General features: G+C 34.3%; 1 protein-coding gene across 6 annotated transcripts in view; it reads right to left on the reverse strand.

Annotated features, from left to right (window-relative positions):
- LOC105228427 (equilibrative nucleoside transporter 1) overlaps positions 1–14,349 on the reverse strand; it is a 159,873-nt gene that overhangs the window by 5,968 nt on the left and 139,556 nt on the right. For all 6 annotated transcript variants that reach the window (XM_049450098.1, XM_049450102.1, XM_049450100.1 and 3 more), the window contains one exon: positions 10,189–10,364. In XM_049450098.1, coding sequence (XP_049306055.1) covers positions 10,189–10,364 — 176 coding nt within the window. The remainder of the gene's footprint in view (positions 1–10,188; positions 10,365–14,349) is intronic.

Below are 14,349 nucleotides of genomic sequence, written 5' to 3' on the forward strand. Positions count from 1 at the left end.
GTAAACTGCTATAGTGTAGACGAGTTATAAAATAAAGAGTTGTTGAATTAAATTCAACAGTTATTGGTTTTATTTGTCAATCCAGAGATACGAACCCAGTAAAGTAAAACTAGCAAGGAGTAAATTCGCAACAATATTATTATTAATTATATTTTGTAATTGCTTTCAGCTGCTTTTAACAAATTCGAGTCTTTTAAAAATGTGCTTAAGGCTTCATTACAGGCAAATGTTAAATTACAAGTTATAATCAGTTCATTTTTTATTAAGTCTATAAGAGATCTATTTCTTTCATCCCTCGATTTTATGTTAGCAATTGAAAATATTCTTTCAGAAAATGCGGAGAATGCTGGAATGGAAGCAAAAGCGAAACAATTTTGTTTAACCTTTAACTACTGAGGTGAAATATTTGGGCGTAGTTACTGAGGTGGGGGTAAATTTTACCCCTTTTTAATCTATAAATAATTTTTGTCAACGAAAATTTTTTTTTATTTGTTTTTTATTGTAATAATAAAACACATTTTTAAATTAATAAAATAATAAATTTAAAGAAATCGAACTTCTAGTTTAACAAAACAAGGACTTTATTTCATAGCCACTTTTCTTAAAACTAAGAGAGTAAGAGAGAAAACAAACTACGAGGTGTAAAATTTACCACCACCTCAGTAGTTAAAGGTTAAATTTGAAAAAATCTCTGAAAATCTGAATTTAAAATTTGTTGCCATTTCTCAACTGTAAAGATTTTTAACTTTTTCACTGTTTTTGATTTTTGAATAAATTTCATTTACGCTAATTATTTCAGAATAGAGTACATCCATATCTATGTTAAGTTTAGTTTTTAAAAATAAAATATCGATAATTTTTTCTACATCTTCAAATTTGAGTTCTTTTTCAAAATTCAAATTTTTTATGTGATACAACCAATTTTCGTCGGTAAAATCAAACCACTTTTTAAGATATACGAGGCATTTAACGCGATTCACCAATTTTTGATACACAGAAATACCATTGACAGAAAAGGTTGGTTTCTGTCCAAGTTTGAATTGTATATTTCACACATTGACCGATATTTTCGGTCAAAAGTAAACTATAGATACTGGGGTCCACATATTCGGTACCTAGGGGCTTTAACAGTTTTGGTTGGATTTGGACGATTTTGGTCATGAGGTGGAATATTTTAAACAAATTATTAGTGCAAAGTTTTATCCCGTTACATTAATTCACTGTCGGTAGAAATTCTAATAAAATTTGCGCTCAGCAAATTTGGTTGTTGTAGCTTCAGCAGTTTAGGATAAGCTTATTAGACGAATGCATTAATGTTTTTATTGGATTTTATTGTATATGTTTAACAATAGTTGGCTAAACTGATGTTTTTATGGTTTGTTATATAAATTGCAATTTAGTAAATTGAGACTCACAACATAAATTAAAAGAAGAAATGGAAAATAGTAATTAAATACATATGAAAAAGGTAGGTATGAATATGTCCAGTTATTATTATTTTAATCAAAATTGTGAGCATATGAACATACATATTTATTACTTATTTACTTATTTAAACATTTAATTTAGTGCCTTCCAACTGTTCACATTATTCAAAAATTGTTTAGGTCTTGAACCATATAAAATATTTTCCTAAAATTCATTTGTTCAAAATAGTATAGTTTCTACTTTCTCCCTTCTGCTCATGTAATATTGTCATCAAAATCCCAAACAGTTCAAAAGCCAAATTTACTACGTACCAAATATAGTCGAAATCGGTCGGTCGGGTTCCGAGATATCTTATTTTACCTAAAAGTGGGCGGTGCTACGCCCATTGTTAAATTTTTACCCTGGCTCCCATAAAGCCCTCTCATACCATCTCTGGGTAAAATTTAATCTCTGCCGTAATTAGTTATTGAGTTATCGCGCTTTTAGGAGTTTTTCACAGTGCGTTACTATTTATATGTTGGGAGTGTGCGGGGTTATTATCCGGTTATATTCAATTTCAAACTGTCGGTAGTAGTTCTTATATTATTGAATAGTTGGAAAAGTATTTTCGTATTTTGTTAATAGATGTCGCTGGAGTCGTATATCTCCAATGCTACCAATCACATTGTGTCATGCCATATAGTGTTGGAAAGATGAGATTTTAAGCTTCATTTGACCAAAAAAAAGTTGAAAAAAAAAGTTACAGCTGTTCCTAAAGTAGTGAAAATAATGAAGGAATTCGCTATATTTTACAATCCATATTATTATTATAAACGCGAAAGTAACTCTGTCTGTCTGTTACTCTTTCACGCCTAAACGGCTGAACGGATTTTGATGAAATTTAGTTAGGAGATAGATAGTAGTTAGTTTCATTTTTATTATTAGGTAGTTAAGGTAGCTATTAGATTCTAGGTATTTTCTTAACCAACCATTCATATCTCTAGGTTTACTCAGATATTTATTATACTTTATTTTTGCAGTCGCTTTCATTTGTTAATTCTTATGTCATGTGTAGGTTAAGTGTTATTTAGCTCACATCAGGATGTGGTTTTAGGTATAAAAGCTTTGTCAGGTGCATAGTTGTTTAGGTTCAATACGTTATTGATTGATTTAGATATTTAGGTTTTAAGTTAAAAGGTTTGCTTTATCGAAGTTTTTATAAAAAATTGTCTTACGATGTAGTGTTTAAAGCTACCGATTTAAAAAATCTTTAATTATTGTTTTCGATATGCCACGCAAACGTAAATCCAATCCAAGTCGTAGTTCTAGCAGAACTCGAACTGCAAAAGTTGCTAGAAGCCAAGAACCTGAAGACAAGACTCAGACGCGTCAGATATTAGATTCTCAGCGTCATGCGACTTAAAGAGCTTCAGAGACCTTAGAGCAGAGTCAGGTCCGTCGGGCCTTGGATGCTGCACGCCACGCATCTCAAAGGGCTTTCGAGACTTTTACACAGACTTAGGTCTGTTAGACCCTGAATGCTGAACGCCACGCATCTCAAAGGACCTCTGAGACCTATATGCAGACTCAAGCCCGTAGGACCTTAGATGCTGAGCGCCACGCATCTCAAAGGGCCTCTGAGATGTTTACTCAGACTCAGGCGCGTCAGACCCTGGATGCTGAACGCCACGCATCTCAAAGAGCTTCTGAGACAGTGGAACAGACTCAGACACGTCGAGTTTTGGATGCCAAACGTCACTCGCAATTAATTGCGGCAGAGACTGACGAAGATTCACAAAGACGGCGTCTTTTAAATGCTAAACGGCAGGCAGAAAGAAGACGTACGTTTGCAATGAGTATGTCGAAGGCATTAAATGGAGCCGCTTTTGAGTATGACCCTTTGATCGACTATGTTAATCACCGATTGGTTATCATTGTGAGAATGGATAAAAAAATGCAGATATTGTGAAGCACTGAAATGGAAAGAAGAAACTCCAGGTATGTGCTGTTCTGGTGAAAGGTTAAAATTTCATTACTTGGCGAGCCAGAGGAACCTCTTAAATCCTTACTTTTATGCGACAGTAACGAATCTCGCCAGTTTTTAAGCATGATTAGAAAGTATAATTCTTGGTTTCAGATGACATCATTTGGTGCAGATGAGGAGGTTGTAACGCCTGGACTTTCACCTACTTTTACCATCCAAGGACAGGTGTATCACAGGATTGGTTCCTTACTTCCCGCAAATAATGAAGAACCAAAATTTTTGCAACTTTATTTCATGGGCGATGAAGAAAACGAAGCCGATCGCAGGTGTCAAAATATACGAGGAATCGAAATAATAATAAATCGGATACTGTTAATCCAGAGAATGTTGCATGAACATAATCGCCTTATCAATACTTTCAAACCAGTACTAAAAAGAATATCAGGAGAGGATTATAGGTTGGTGATGCACCCCGATCGCACAAGAAATGGGGAACATGAAAGGCGGTATAATGCACCGTTAAGGGGGGGGGCGGCTCGGGTTTTCAAGGAAAAAAATACTTTTTTGTGAATTTATTTCTCAAATCTGCATTGAGTAATTTTATTCGGACCTTTTGTGCATTATAGAGCACACTTTTGACAATGTAAGGTAATTTTTTCATGGAGAAAAATTGAGGCATAAGCCGGTAACAGTGCTTTCCCCAGAACGTCTTGAGAAAAAAAGAGTTTGCGGTGTTCACTATAACTCGGCCGGAAATTATCGGAAAATAAAAAATAAAGAAAAATTGGTTAAACTATAATCAAATCTTCTCGTTCCCTGATAATTTTTTTTTGCATTCAAAAATTTTTGGCGGTCATTTAAAGTGAAAACTGCTATTTTCCACCACAAAATTTCGCCATTTTGTGGGTGGAAAATACCTTTAATGAAAAAAAAAATTATTTAATAAACGTTGGGGGGGAGGTATTTTATATGCTAGAAATGTGTTCAAAGTTTGAAATGAATTAGTCAAGTAGTTTTGAAATGACAGTAAACACGGACTTTGAACAAGTAGTTTTGAGAAAACCGCGTCTAAAGTTTATGTTCTATCCCGACCGCCCTCAGCTGTTAGAGTTAGAGCGTTAAAGGCCAGGTGACTAATAAGACGATAACTCCAGGAATATTACTTCTATCGACTTAAAATTTTAAGGACATATTCTTGAAATCTTAAACAATAAGATAAGGCAAAAAAAAATTTCGAAAGTGGAAAAGCCTACCCCCCACCTTTAATAAATGAAGTCGCAGCCATGGTTATAGGGGAACAGTTTGCTGCCAGTGATATAGTTTTACAAGCCCGAGATGACACATTAACCAAGGTGCCTGATACTCATAAATTTTATGATGTGTTCCAATATCCGATCATATTTAGTAAGGGACAAGAGGGGTACACTTTCAAGTTCCTCAAATTAATCCTGTAACAGGTCGTCCCTTGCATAACAAAAAGGTTTCATGCATACATTTTTACGCCTACAACATGCTGACGAGAAAACAACTTTAACATTTTACAAAGATGCAAGCAACTGGCCAATCAGTTTTACGTTGACATGTACGTTAAAGTTGAAAGCGAGAGGTTACGGTAAATATCATTAAATCAAACTAAACTAAGAGCAGAGAATTACATCCATCTTCAAGACGCTGTGGCAAAGGACACTAATTTAAATCCAAATAACTTAGGTCGCATGGTCATTTTACCGTCTTCATTTGTAAATAGCCAGCGGTACTTACACGAATATACTCAGGACGCGTTTGTTTATGTACGTACACATGGTCGCCCTGACTTATTCGTCACCTTTACTTGCAACCCAGCCTGGCCCGAAATAGTCAATGAGTTGATGCCGGGACAAAGCGCAATAGATAGACATGATGTAGTCGCAAGAGTTTTTAGACTAATAGTTAAAAAACTAATGGATGTGATTAATAAAGGCCGAGTGTTCGGAGAAGCGCGCTGCTTTATGTACTCTGTCGAATGACAGAAACGTGGACTGCCACATGTCCACATATTGTCAAAAGATAAGTTACTACCCGATCCAATAGATAACATAATCAGCGCTGAAATACCGGATCCTAACATTGACAAGGAGGATGGAGTCATGTGTAGAAGTTCACGCAAGTGAGGAAAGTTCTCTGATCGTTGACCAAGTATCCTCTGGGTAGCCTAAGAACATCCGTTTGAAGGCGAGCTAAAATGAGAAGGCGAAACATCCCCTGCATAGGGTTGTGCGCTGGGTTTGGGACCCGCCACGTAAAAAAACACTCCCAATGAAAAGGAACAACAAGCCTCGGATGAGTGACCCCCCTTTTGATGACGACCAAGGCAAACGAAATAAGGACTACGAATTGAGGGCATGCACCTGGAATGTCCGGTCCCTTAATTGGGAAGGTGCCGCTGCCCAGCTGGTTGATGTCCTCGTGAAAATAAAGGCTGACATCACCGCCGTCCAAGTAATGCGATGGACGGGACAAGGACAGAGACAAGTAGGTCCTTGTGACATTTACTACAGTGGCCATATAAAGGAGTGCAAGTTTGGTGTTGGATTCGTGGTGGGAGAGAGACTCCGTCGCCGAGTACTACCATTCACTCCGGTGAATGAACGTCTAGCCATAATCCGCATCAAAGCGAGGTTCTTCAAAATATCGCTGATTTGCGCCCACGCCCCGACGGAAGAGAAGGACAATGTGGCCAAAGATGCCTTTTATGAGTGCTTGGAGAGCACTTATGAGAGATGCCCCCGCCACGATGTCAAAATCGTGCTTGGCGACTTTAACGCTAGGGTGGGCAAAGAAGGTATCCTTGGCACTACGGTCGGTAAATTCAGCCTCCACGACGAAACATCCCCAAATGGGTTGAGGCTGATCGACTTCGCCGGGGCCCGAAATATTGTTGTCTGTAGTACTAGATTCCAGCATAAGAAGACTCATCAAGCTACCTGGCTATCTCCGGATCGAAAACCCACCAACCAGATCAATCATGTTGTGATATACGGAAGACACGGCTCCAGTGTTTTAGATGTGCGTGCGCTCCGAGGTCGTAACATCGACTCGGACCACTATCTTGTTGCAGCCAAGATTCGCCCCCGCCTCTGTGCAGCAAAAAACGCACGCCAACAAACACAAAGAAGGTTCGACGTCGAGAAGCTGCAATCACAACAGACAGGTGAACAATTTTCTACTCGGCTTGCACTCCTGCTCTCTGAGAGCACTCGTCAACAACTCTGTATAATGGAACTCACTAAATAAATGCGTAAATATAAAAATTAGAGGATAAACAGTAACAATTTGTTGTATAAAATCTGTTGGAAATATGAAACAATACACTCTATAAAGTAGCTTTTAAATACTTAACAATTGTTGCTACATCAGTTCCATCCGAACGTTTATTTTCGAAAGATAGTCAGACAGTGCTCAAACAAAGCTAGTAGTAATAAATAGATTCAATAAAATTTTATTTTTGCAAAGTGTAGGGAAAGGATATTGGGGAGTGTAAAAAATATTTTAATTAACTTCAATTGCTGAATACCACAATTTTTAAATTTTTGAATAAAAACTGTTAATCTTCAAATTTATTTAGTAAAGTTTTCTTTGATGATCAAAACAAAAGTATATGTCCCTTTATATATGTATGTATATGTACTTTCGATGCTTTGATTTTTATTCGATGCATCATATCGACTAAAACATCGGTGTTTTGAATGGACAAACAAGCTAATTGAGATAGATAAGCCGTTATAAACATATAATTAATCAGGACGGCGATTTGATTTGACTGATTTTTGAGCAAAAAATAAGATATTTTAGAATTTTCATATATACATACATATGTTCCTTGAAATCCGGATGAGGTTGATATTGTATACACGTGGAATCGAACAATTGCTACACACCCAAAACACCAATCGACAACCTATAAAATGCCTAAACTAAGAACTTCAAGCTTAGATATAAAACTGTAATTTAGTGCACGTCATAACAATGGAGAGGAGCTTATACATGTACATATCTCACAAGCCTCTAAGCTATATCAACGAAAAATACATATACATAAGTATTAAATTACGATAATTCACTAAATAAATGCGTGGGAAACACTAAATTACATACATATCTCTGGATTTACCCGTACAGAGTGAAAAAGAACGCAATAGCGTCATAACCACACTTACTTCCCATATATTAAATTTTAAATATATCGGAATAAAATTTTGCACAAATAGTGTCTTTCAGGTATATCGAGTCTAACCACCAAACGACCCAAAATTGGTTATATGCCCTAATATAAAAAATGTGACTAGTTGAATCAATAGTTCTCTTAGTCCCCATATACCTAATACTCGTATTAACCATTTTCGCGCATATACAGAGAGGTGGACAGATGGACCTAGCTAAAGCACGCTTATACCACTCAAAATTTCCAAGTGTTGTACATATTTGAAAACGCTTTATATCAGTACTTTTTGCGGTATAGACATTTTTTTTTAAGTTAATGACATGTGATTTATCTAAAATATTAAAAATAAAACAAATTCAGCTATAGACAAATTCTTTAGAAAGTTAGTGAGCTTTACAAAAAGAGCTCGAAAGTAAGAGATTGATAACCGATGAAAAAATTATATTTTTTATTTTTTTTTTAATTTAATCTCATTTACTCTATAATTTTTTTAATTGAAACACGAAGTTTAGTCGCGTTATTACTTTAAAAACAATAAAATCGGTGGCTTTTGTATAAGCGCAGAAAAGCTAGTTTGTGTTTTACTCATTAAATGTAATAAATTAAAAACTATACTTATGATTAGATAATATAATTTAATTTACTTATGCTTACTAAAAACTTAAAAAAAAATTTAAAAATCCCAAGCGAAGGATAAAGTTCGAAAAAAATTTAGAAAGTATAGTCGTAAGTTTTGCGTGTTCACGAGTGTATATGTATATATTTTCTTTAAAGGGTTCCCATGTTTTTATTGGGATGTTATAAACTTCAGGGTCAGCTTAATATACCCTGTTCAGGCTATACAAAGGTGAAAAGGGAAAACGAACATTAATTTCACCAAGTACTCATACAAAGCCAAAAAATTAAAGAAAACTCACGAATCTCTCTCCGATATGCTTTCTGTATACATTTCGAAATAAAATAATCTAAAAGAAAAACACGCTGAGCTAACGACATACTTATATACATATGTGAATACTACTTCTAAGTTAAGCGACAGAAATTATTTTTTCTAGTTAAAACACTGTTGACAAATTAAATATGATAACGCGTTATAGCACTCTTAAATTTTGTTTCCATAAAAGCCGTTATCTGACTTGATCCGAATTTTATTCGGCCAAGAAGAGTCTTATCGGTGATCTAAACGTGTTTTGATCGGTAAGTAACAAGTTGATTATGTCATCCTCGGGGCAACGTTTAGCAGTATGTAGATACTGGGAGTCCTTAAGAGGCATTCACATAGCAGTACTTTCTCTCACAGCTTACAGAGGCAATGGAATTTACCTGCCAGTGGAAAACCCCATGTCTGAGAGTCAGGGTCAAAACGATGGTGACGATCGGCTTTTCAAGGAGATAATTTTAGAAGAAACCCCACCTATCAGTGACACCGTAACCTAGTAACTTTTATTCTAAAAATCTATACCCTGGGAACCTGCCAGAAATCTCGTTTTAGAAAATATCAACTTCTCAGCACTACAGGCGTCCTCTCTACACACGCACTTCTAACATAGGGAACGTTGAGTACTTTTACAACTTAGCTGACCTCACTGAATAACTCTCGAAACGTCAAATGTAATAATGAAGTTCATTCTGGAACTTCATATATAGTATAATGTTTATATAAACTGCGAAATAAACCACATTATAAAAAACATACAATTACTTTTATAGAAACTGTTAAAAGGTAGAAGAAAAGGAGACTAGTAAGCATATTTTATGCGAACGCTAAGCCTACCTACGAAGAACATCAGTGAGAACATCACACCTTCTCTGCTACTTAGAAGCCAAAGCATTCAGCCCGCGAATTCTACAAGGCAGTTGTTAGCCAGAAATTACCAGGATGTTAGGTCCGGAACCCTTGTACCTACCGGGTATAAACTTGTACTCATTTGTGCTCCCCAATGTATTTGCTATAAAGGCAGCAGAAAGTTGTTTGAAAAACGTAATGCTAGGAATATTAGACCTAAGGGAAGTATTTATTCAAAGAATACCTTCTGAATTCCATTTAGATATCTTATTTATTATTTCGACGATATTTAATATTTAAAGTCAGCCATAAGCACTGTAGATAATTTGCTTTCAACAATTTTACCACTTTTGTTTTATATTAAATTTTTGGAAAATATCTACCAGAGAAGAATGAATGCCAGTTTCGAAATCTTCTATTCTAGGATAACATCAGAGCGTTTCCATGCCATTAGTCGAATAATGATCAACTTCCATTTTTGAAAGTAAAAACACATATTAAAATGGTACACAGGGTCCGGGGAAGACTTTAGTGAATTTGTTTGAGATAAAAACCTACAAAACAATGTTGCAGACTAATCCCCCTGGTTCGGGCCTGGTAGGAGTTGTTCTCGAACCAAACAAATAATTTAGCTATATAAAGTAAACTTGGTGAGGACCGCAAAGGCAAAAAAAAAAAAACGTTGTACGCACAAAAATTAAAATATATGTACCTTTTCAATGGCTTGAACTGATCTTATTTACATATATGTAATATTTATTTTTCGCAAACTTGAGAAGTTGTGGCATTTTGCCATTCTTTAATTCTTACCTTAAATATCCTGAACTCCATGACATTAAACTAGCAATAAACCAGTATATCCATTCGTTTTTTATTAAGACCGGTAGTGTTCTAGTTATATTAAGAGGATGGTAGTTGCAATATAGAAATATCGGTATGAAAACAATTCGTAACGTAACAGGTACTGCCAAAAATTTAGGACCAGGCTAAAAATAAATAAAGATTTGTTATTGATTTATAGACCAATTTATTCAATTTCTTAATTTAAAATCGTATATTTCATATGATCACAAAGTGAAAAAACAAATCAAACATTACATTTTTTTGTAAAACGTCGATATGAATATACCCAAATTTTCTTATAGACCATAGTTTTATTTCATGACATATTATAATTGTTTAACCTTCGTAATAAATATTCACGACGTTCATAGGGCTATTTTCTCAATAGGTGTTAAGCGCTTAACTAGAACTGTTTAAAGTTGATTTTCTCAATATATGATTAGCAACTATCTGTCAGTTAATTTTTTTAAATTTTAGGGAAGGCTGTTTTGTTAATTTGTAAACAAAATAAGAAATTACAGACGGCGTTCAGAACACCCAAGAGGGGGATTCTCTTCGTTCATGATATTTCCAAGAATCAGCATCAACTTCGTGAGGACCGCAAAAGCAAAAACGGTCTTAATAACTTAGTCACATATATATTATTATCGAAAAACATACATATGTCATAATTATAATAAATATGTTATTATGATATGTAAGCAAAAACTTATTGTATCGTAAACTCCAATTAGTATAATTAATAAATCGTAAAATCAGTCCGATTCTCCTATCCAAACCTGTTGATATTTTCTCTTCGGTTAAATTGGGAATAAGCTTGAAAATAAAATGATGTCGTCCTTTTAAAAAGTTAATTAAAATCCTTATTTATAACTCCATAGGTCTCCCAATCACTAGACATTAATCCTATTCAAAATATCTGGAACTTTTTGGAAAACCGTATTCGAAAACATCGAATTTCTTCAAAATAGCAATATGTAATAGCAACAACATGTAGTCCAAAAACCGCTAAAACTATTGTAATTACTTTTGATTTATATAAATGGTCATTGGTGTATATAGACTTTTTTGATATGAATTAGGTGCATTTTAGCATTAATTTTTTTTTTATTTGTGTCAAAAAATATTTTGATATGATATATTTAATGTTAAATATACATATCTTGAAATGGATAAAAAAAAAACACAAAATTTATTCATTTTGAAACAAATAAACGTGTCGTAATTTAATAGAACTAGGTGTATGTAAACTTTATTGGTCCACTGTATGTAGATGTAATACCAACTTTCATGTTAAAAATCAGGATGGTAGATTTTGTACATCAGGACGATCTAAACAAAATATTGTAATAGCGAAAGATATAGTAGTAATTATAAACCAACTAATTCGGGTAATTTCCAAAAAATGGCAAAACTTCGACCAGTATCAACCGAATCAATTTAGCCAAAATTATGATAATTATCATAATAACCAATATAGACAAAGTCACGGTGATTCATTTGAGACAGAATTTTTTTTTTGTTTTTTATGAACCAGCTTCAGAATCCTTACTTAAAATACAATTTAATATTTAAGAAAAAATGAAATTGCGCTAATTATACATATATGAGCTTGTTTAAGTTGGATTAATAGCGAAATAGAACATCCATTAAATTTTAGTACATAAAGAAATAAGGATGAAATTAATTATAAAGTGCGAACATTAGCACCAGAAGAATTTTAATTTACTAATAATACTAGAATAAAGTGGAAAGTTACACAGCTCAGAGGACAAAAGTATAATTTCATAATATGCATAGCATTCGTGATAGACGAAAATTCAACTTTAAATTAAAACCACAACACAACAACAAATGAATTCAAAATTTTATAGTAACCTCTTCAGGCCAGAATTGAGGTTAGAAAACAAACAAAGGAAATGAAAGAACAGAGAATAATCCAAAAAATGTCACTTAAGATATTTTAGTCCATTAATAATAGTGCTGAAGAAAAAGATAATTCCGGCAAAAAGAAATAAACTAAATAAAATTGAGCGAAGTCACAATAAAAATTTAAGAGAGCGGAGTATTTTACCACTTTTGATTTAGCGAAAGGATACCTTTCAAATTTAGAAAAACAATAAGATCGAAGAAAAATAGCTTTTGTTACACCACATATACTCTATGATTTTATAGCAATACCTTTTGGACTGAAGAACGCGCCTGACGCATTTCAACTGCTAGTTAATTAAAACCTTAGGAAGACATTTGTTCACGCAAGTGAAGAAAGCTCTCTGAGCGCCTTTAACTTGGGAATGGCCAAAAACAATTATTTTACATATTGCTCTAGCAGCTCACGACTTCTGGTTTCAGACCAAGTATCTTCTGGATAGCCAAAAAACACCCATTTGAAGGCGAGCTAAACTGAGAAGGTAAAACATACCTCCCCAGAGTGCACAGGGTTTGGAAGGCCAGGAGGATAAAGGCCTGACTTCGCTTGGAATCCCCAAATGGCCAAACAGCAAAAATGAAGAACTACTGGAATAGCGGGGTAAGCGAAGAATAAGAAGCAACTACATAAACAGTACATGTGTCGTCTATTTAGACGACATTCTAATTTTTAGCATGTCACTAAAAATACGTGAAAATTCACAAATTCAAAGAATAAAAAGAGAATTTAAAAGTAAAAAAAAAAAACATTAAAAAGTTTTAGGAATTGCTGGTTACTAAAAAAATTAATAAAATATTACGTTAAAGTAGCACATTCAACAACCAAATATTTGAAAAAATAATTTGAAGTTAATCTTTAAGTCCCGACCTAAATTGAAGCCTTTGAAAAGTTTAAAACACTAATATGACAGGAAGGACGCACTCTATGTTATGCGTCACGACCTTTAAAAAAAGCTGAAAAAGTATTCAGCAACAGATAACGAATTTCTTGTTTAATTTGGAGTATTAAGGGGCTATACCAGTGTGACTCATGAAAAATTAGGCGATTTTCGTGATTTTTTTTTAAGAGAAAGTACGCAATTGAACATTCCGAACTTCTTTGAATGTAATACAAGGTCTGTCGCAAAAGAAACAGAACTTTTTAAATATAACTGTTTCTGGTGGCGCCACCTATTGGTGGGTATATGAAATAAAAAGTTTGATCTCTTGTTGACATTTCGTAAAAATTTTAAGACAATTGGATAATTACAATCGATGTTATCGATCAAAAAGTGAAAGCAGCTTTTGGTCATCGATCGTAAAATTCATTTTGAACAAAGAGCAAATATTAAATTTTGTTTTCAACTTGGGAAAACGTTTACTGAAACATTTCAAATGATGAAAAACGTTTATGGTGATCAGTGCCTATCCCGTAGTAATGTGCATGAGTGGTTTAAGCGATTCCAAGAAGGTCGTAAGGACGAGAGCCATCACCGAAAAACAGTCGTCTTCAGAAGTCAAAAACGATTAATGATCCGTCCCATCTGGCCAAACGATTAATGCTGTGTTTTACGTTGGTATTATGAAGCGTCTTTTGTCACGAATTCGTCGTGCTCGACCACAATACCGTGAGCCATGGTCCTGGCGCCTGTTGCTCGATAATGCGCCGTGTCATCGGTCGACACTTGTCACTGATTTTTTGACAAAAAAACTCCATATTAACCTCTATGGCACCCTGTGATTTTTACCTATTTAGAACTTCATTTGCCCATGAAAGGACACTGGTTTCAGGACATTTCAGCTATCCAAAAGGCGACGACCGATATTCTCAAGAGCATTCCGAAAAATTACCTTAAACACTCATTTGAAATGCTAATTGACCGGGCTGAACGCTGTATCAAAGCACAAGGAAACTACTTTGAATAAAAAAATATAACTTTTGAAAAATATTAATTTTTTGTTGTTTTCTTTTTTACCAGTCCTGTTTCTTTTGCGACAGACCTTGTAAATTATATTTTCAGCTATATTTTAAGATTTTTGTTTTACAAAAGTGTTGAAAAATAACGGAGTTATGGGTTGTCTTTGGAGGGGCCAAAAAAAAGGGTCTCAACTGCTGTCATGATTCCGGTCGAATGAATAGCTGAAACAAAAAAAATCAAAATGTTTATTAAACTTAAATATATTTTCTATACAATGAACTACGATCTTTTTTAATTTTGA

This window comes from Bactrocera dorsalis, chromosome 2, assembly GCF_023373825.1.
Source record: "Bactrocera dorsalis isolate Fly_Bdor chromosome 2, ASM2337382v1, whole genome shotgun sequence".
NCBI classification, from domain to species: domain Eukaryota; kingdom Metazoa; phylum Arthropoda; class Insecta; order Diptera; family Tephritidae; genus Bactrocera; species Bactrocera dorsalis.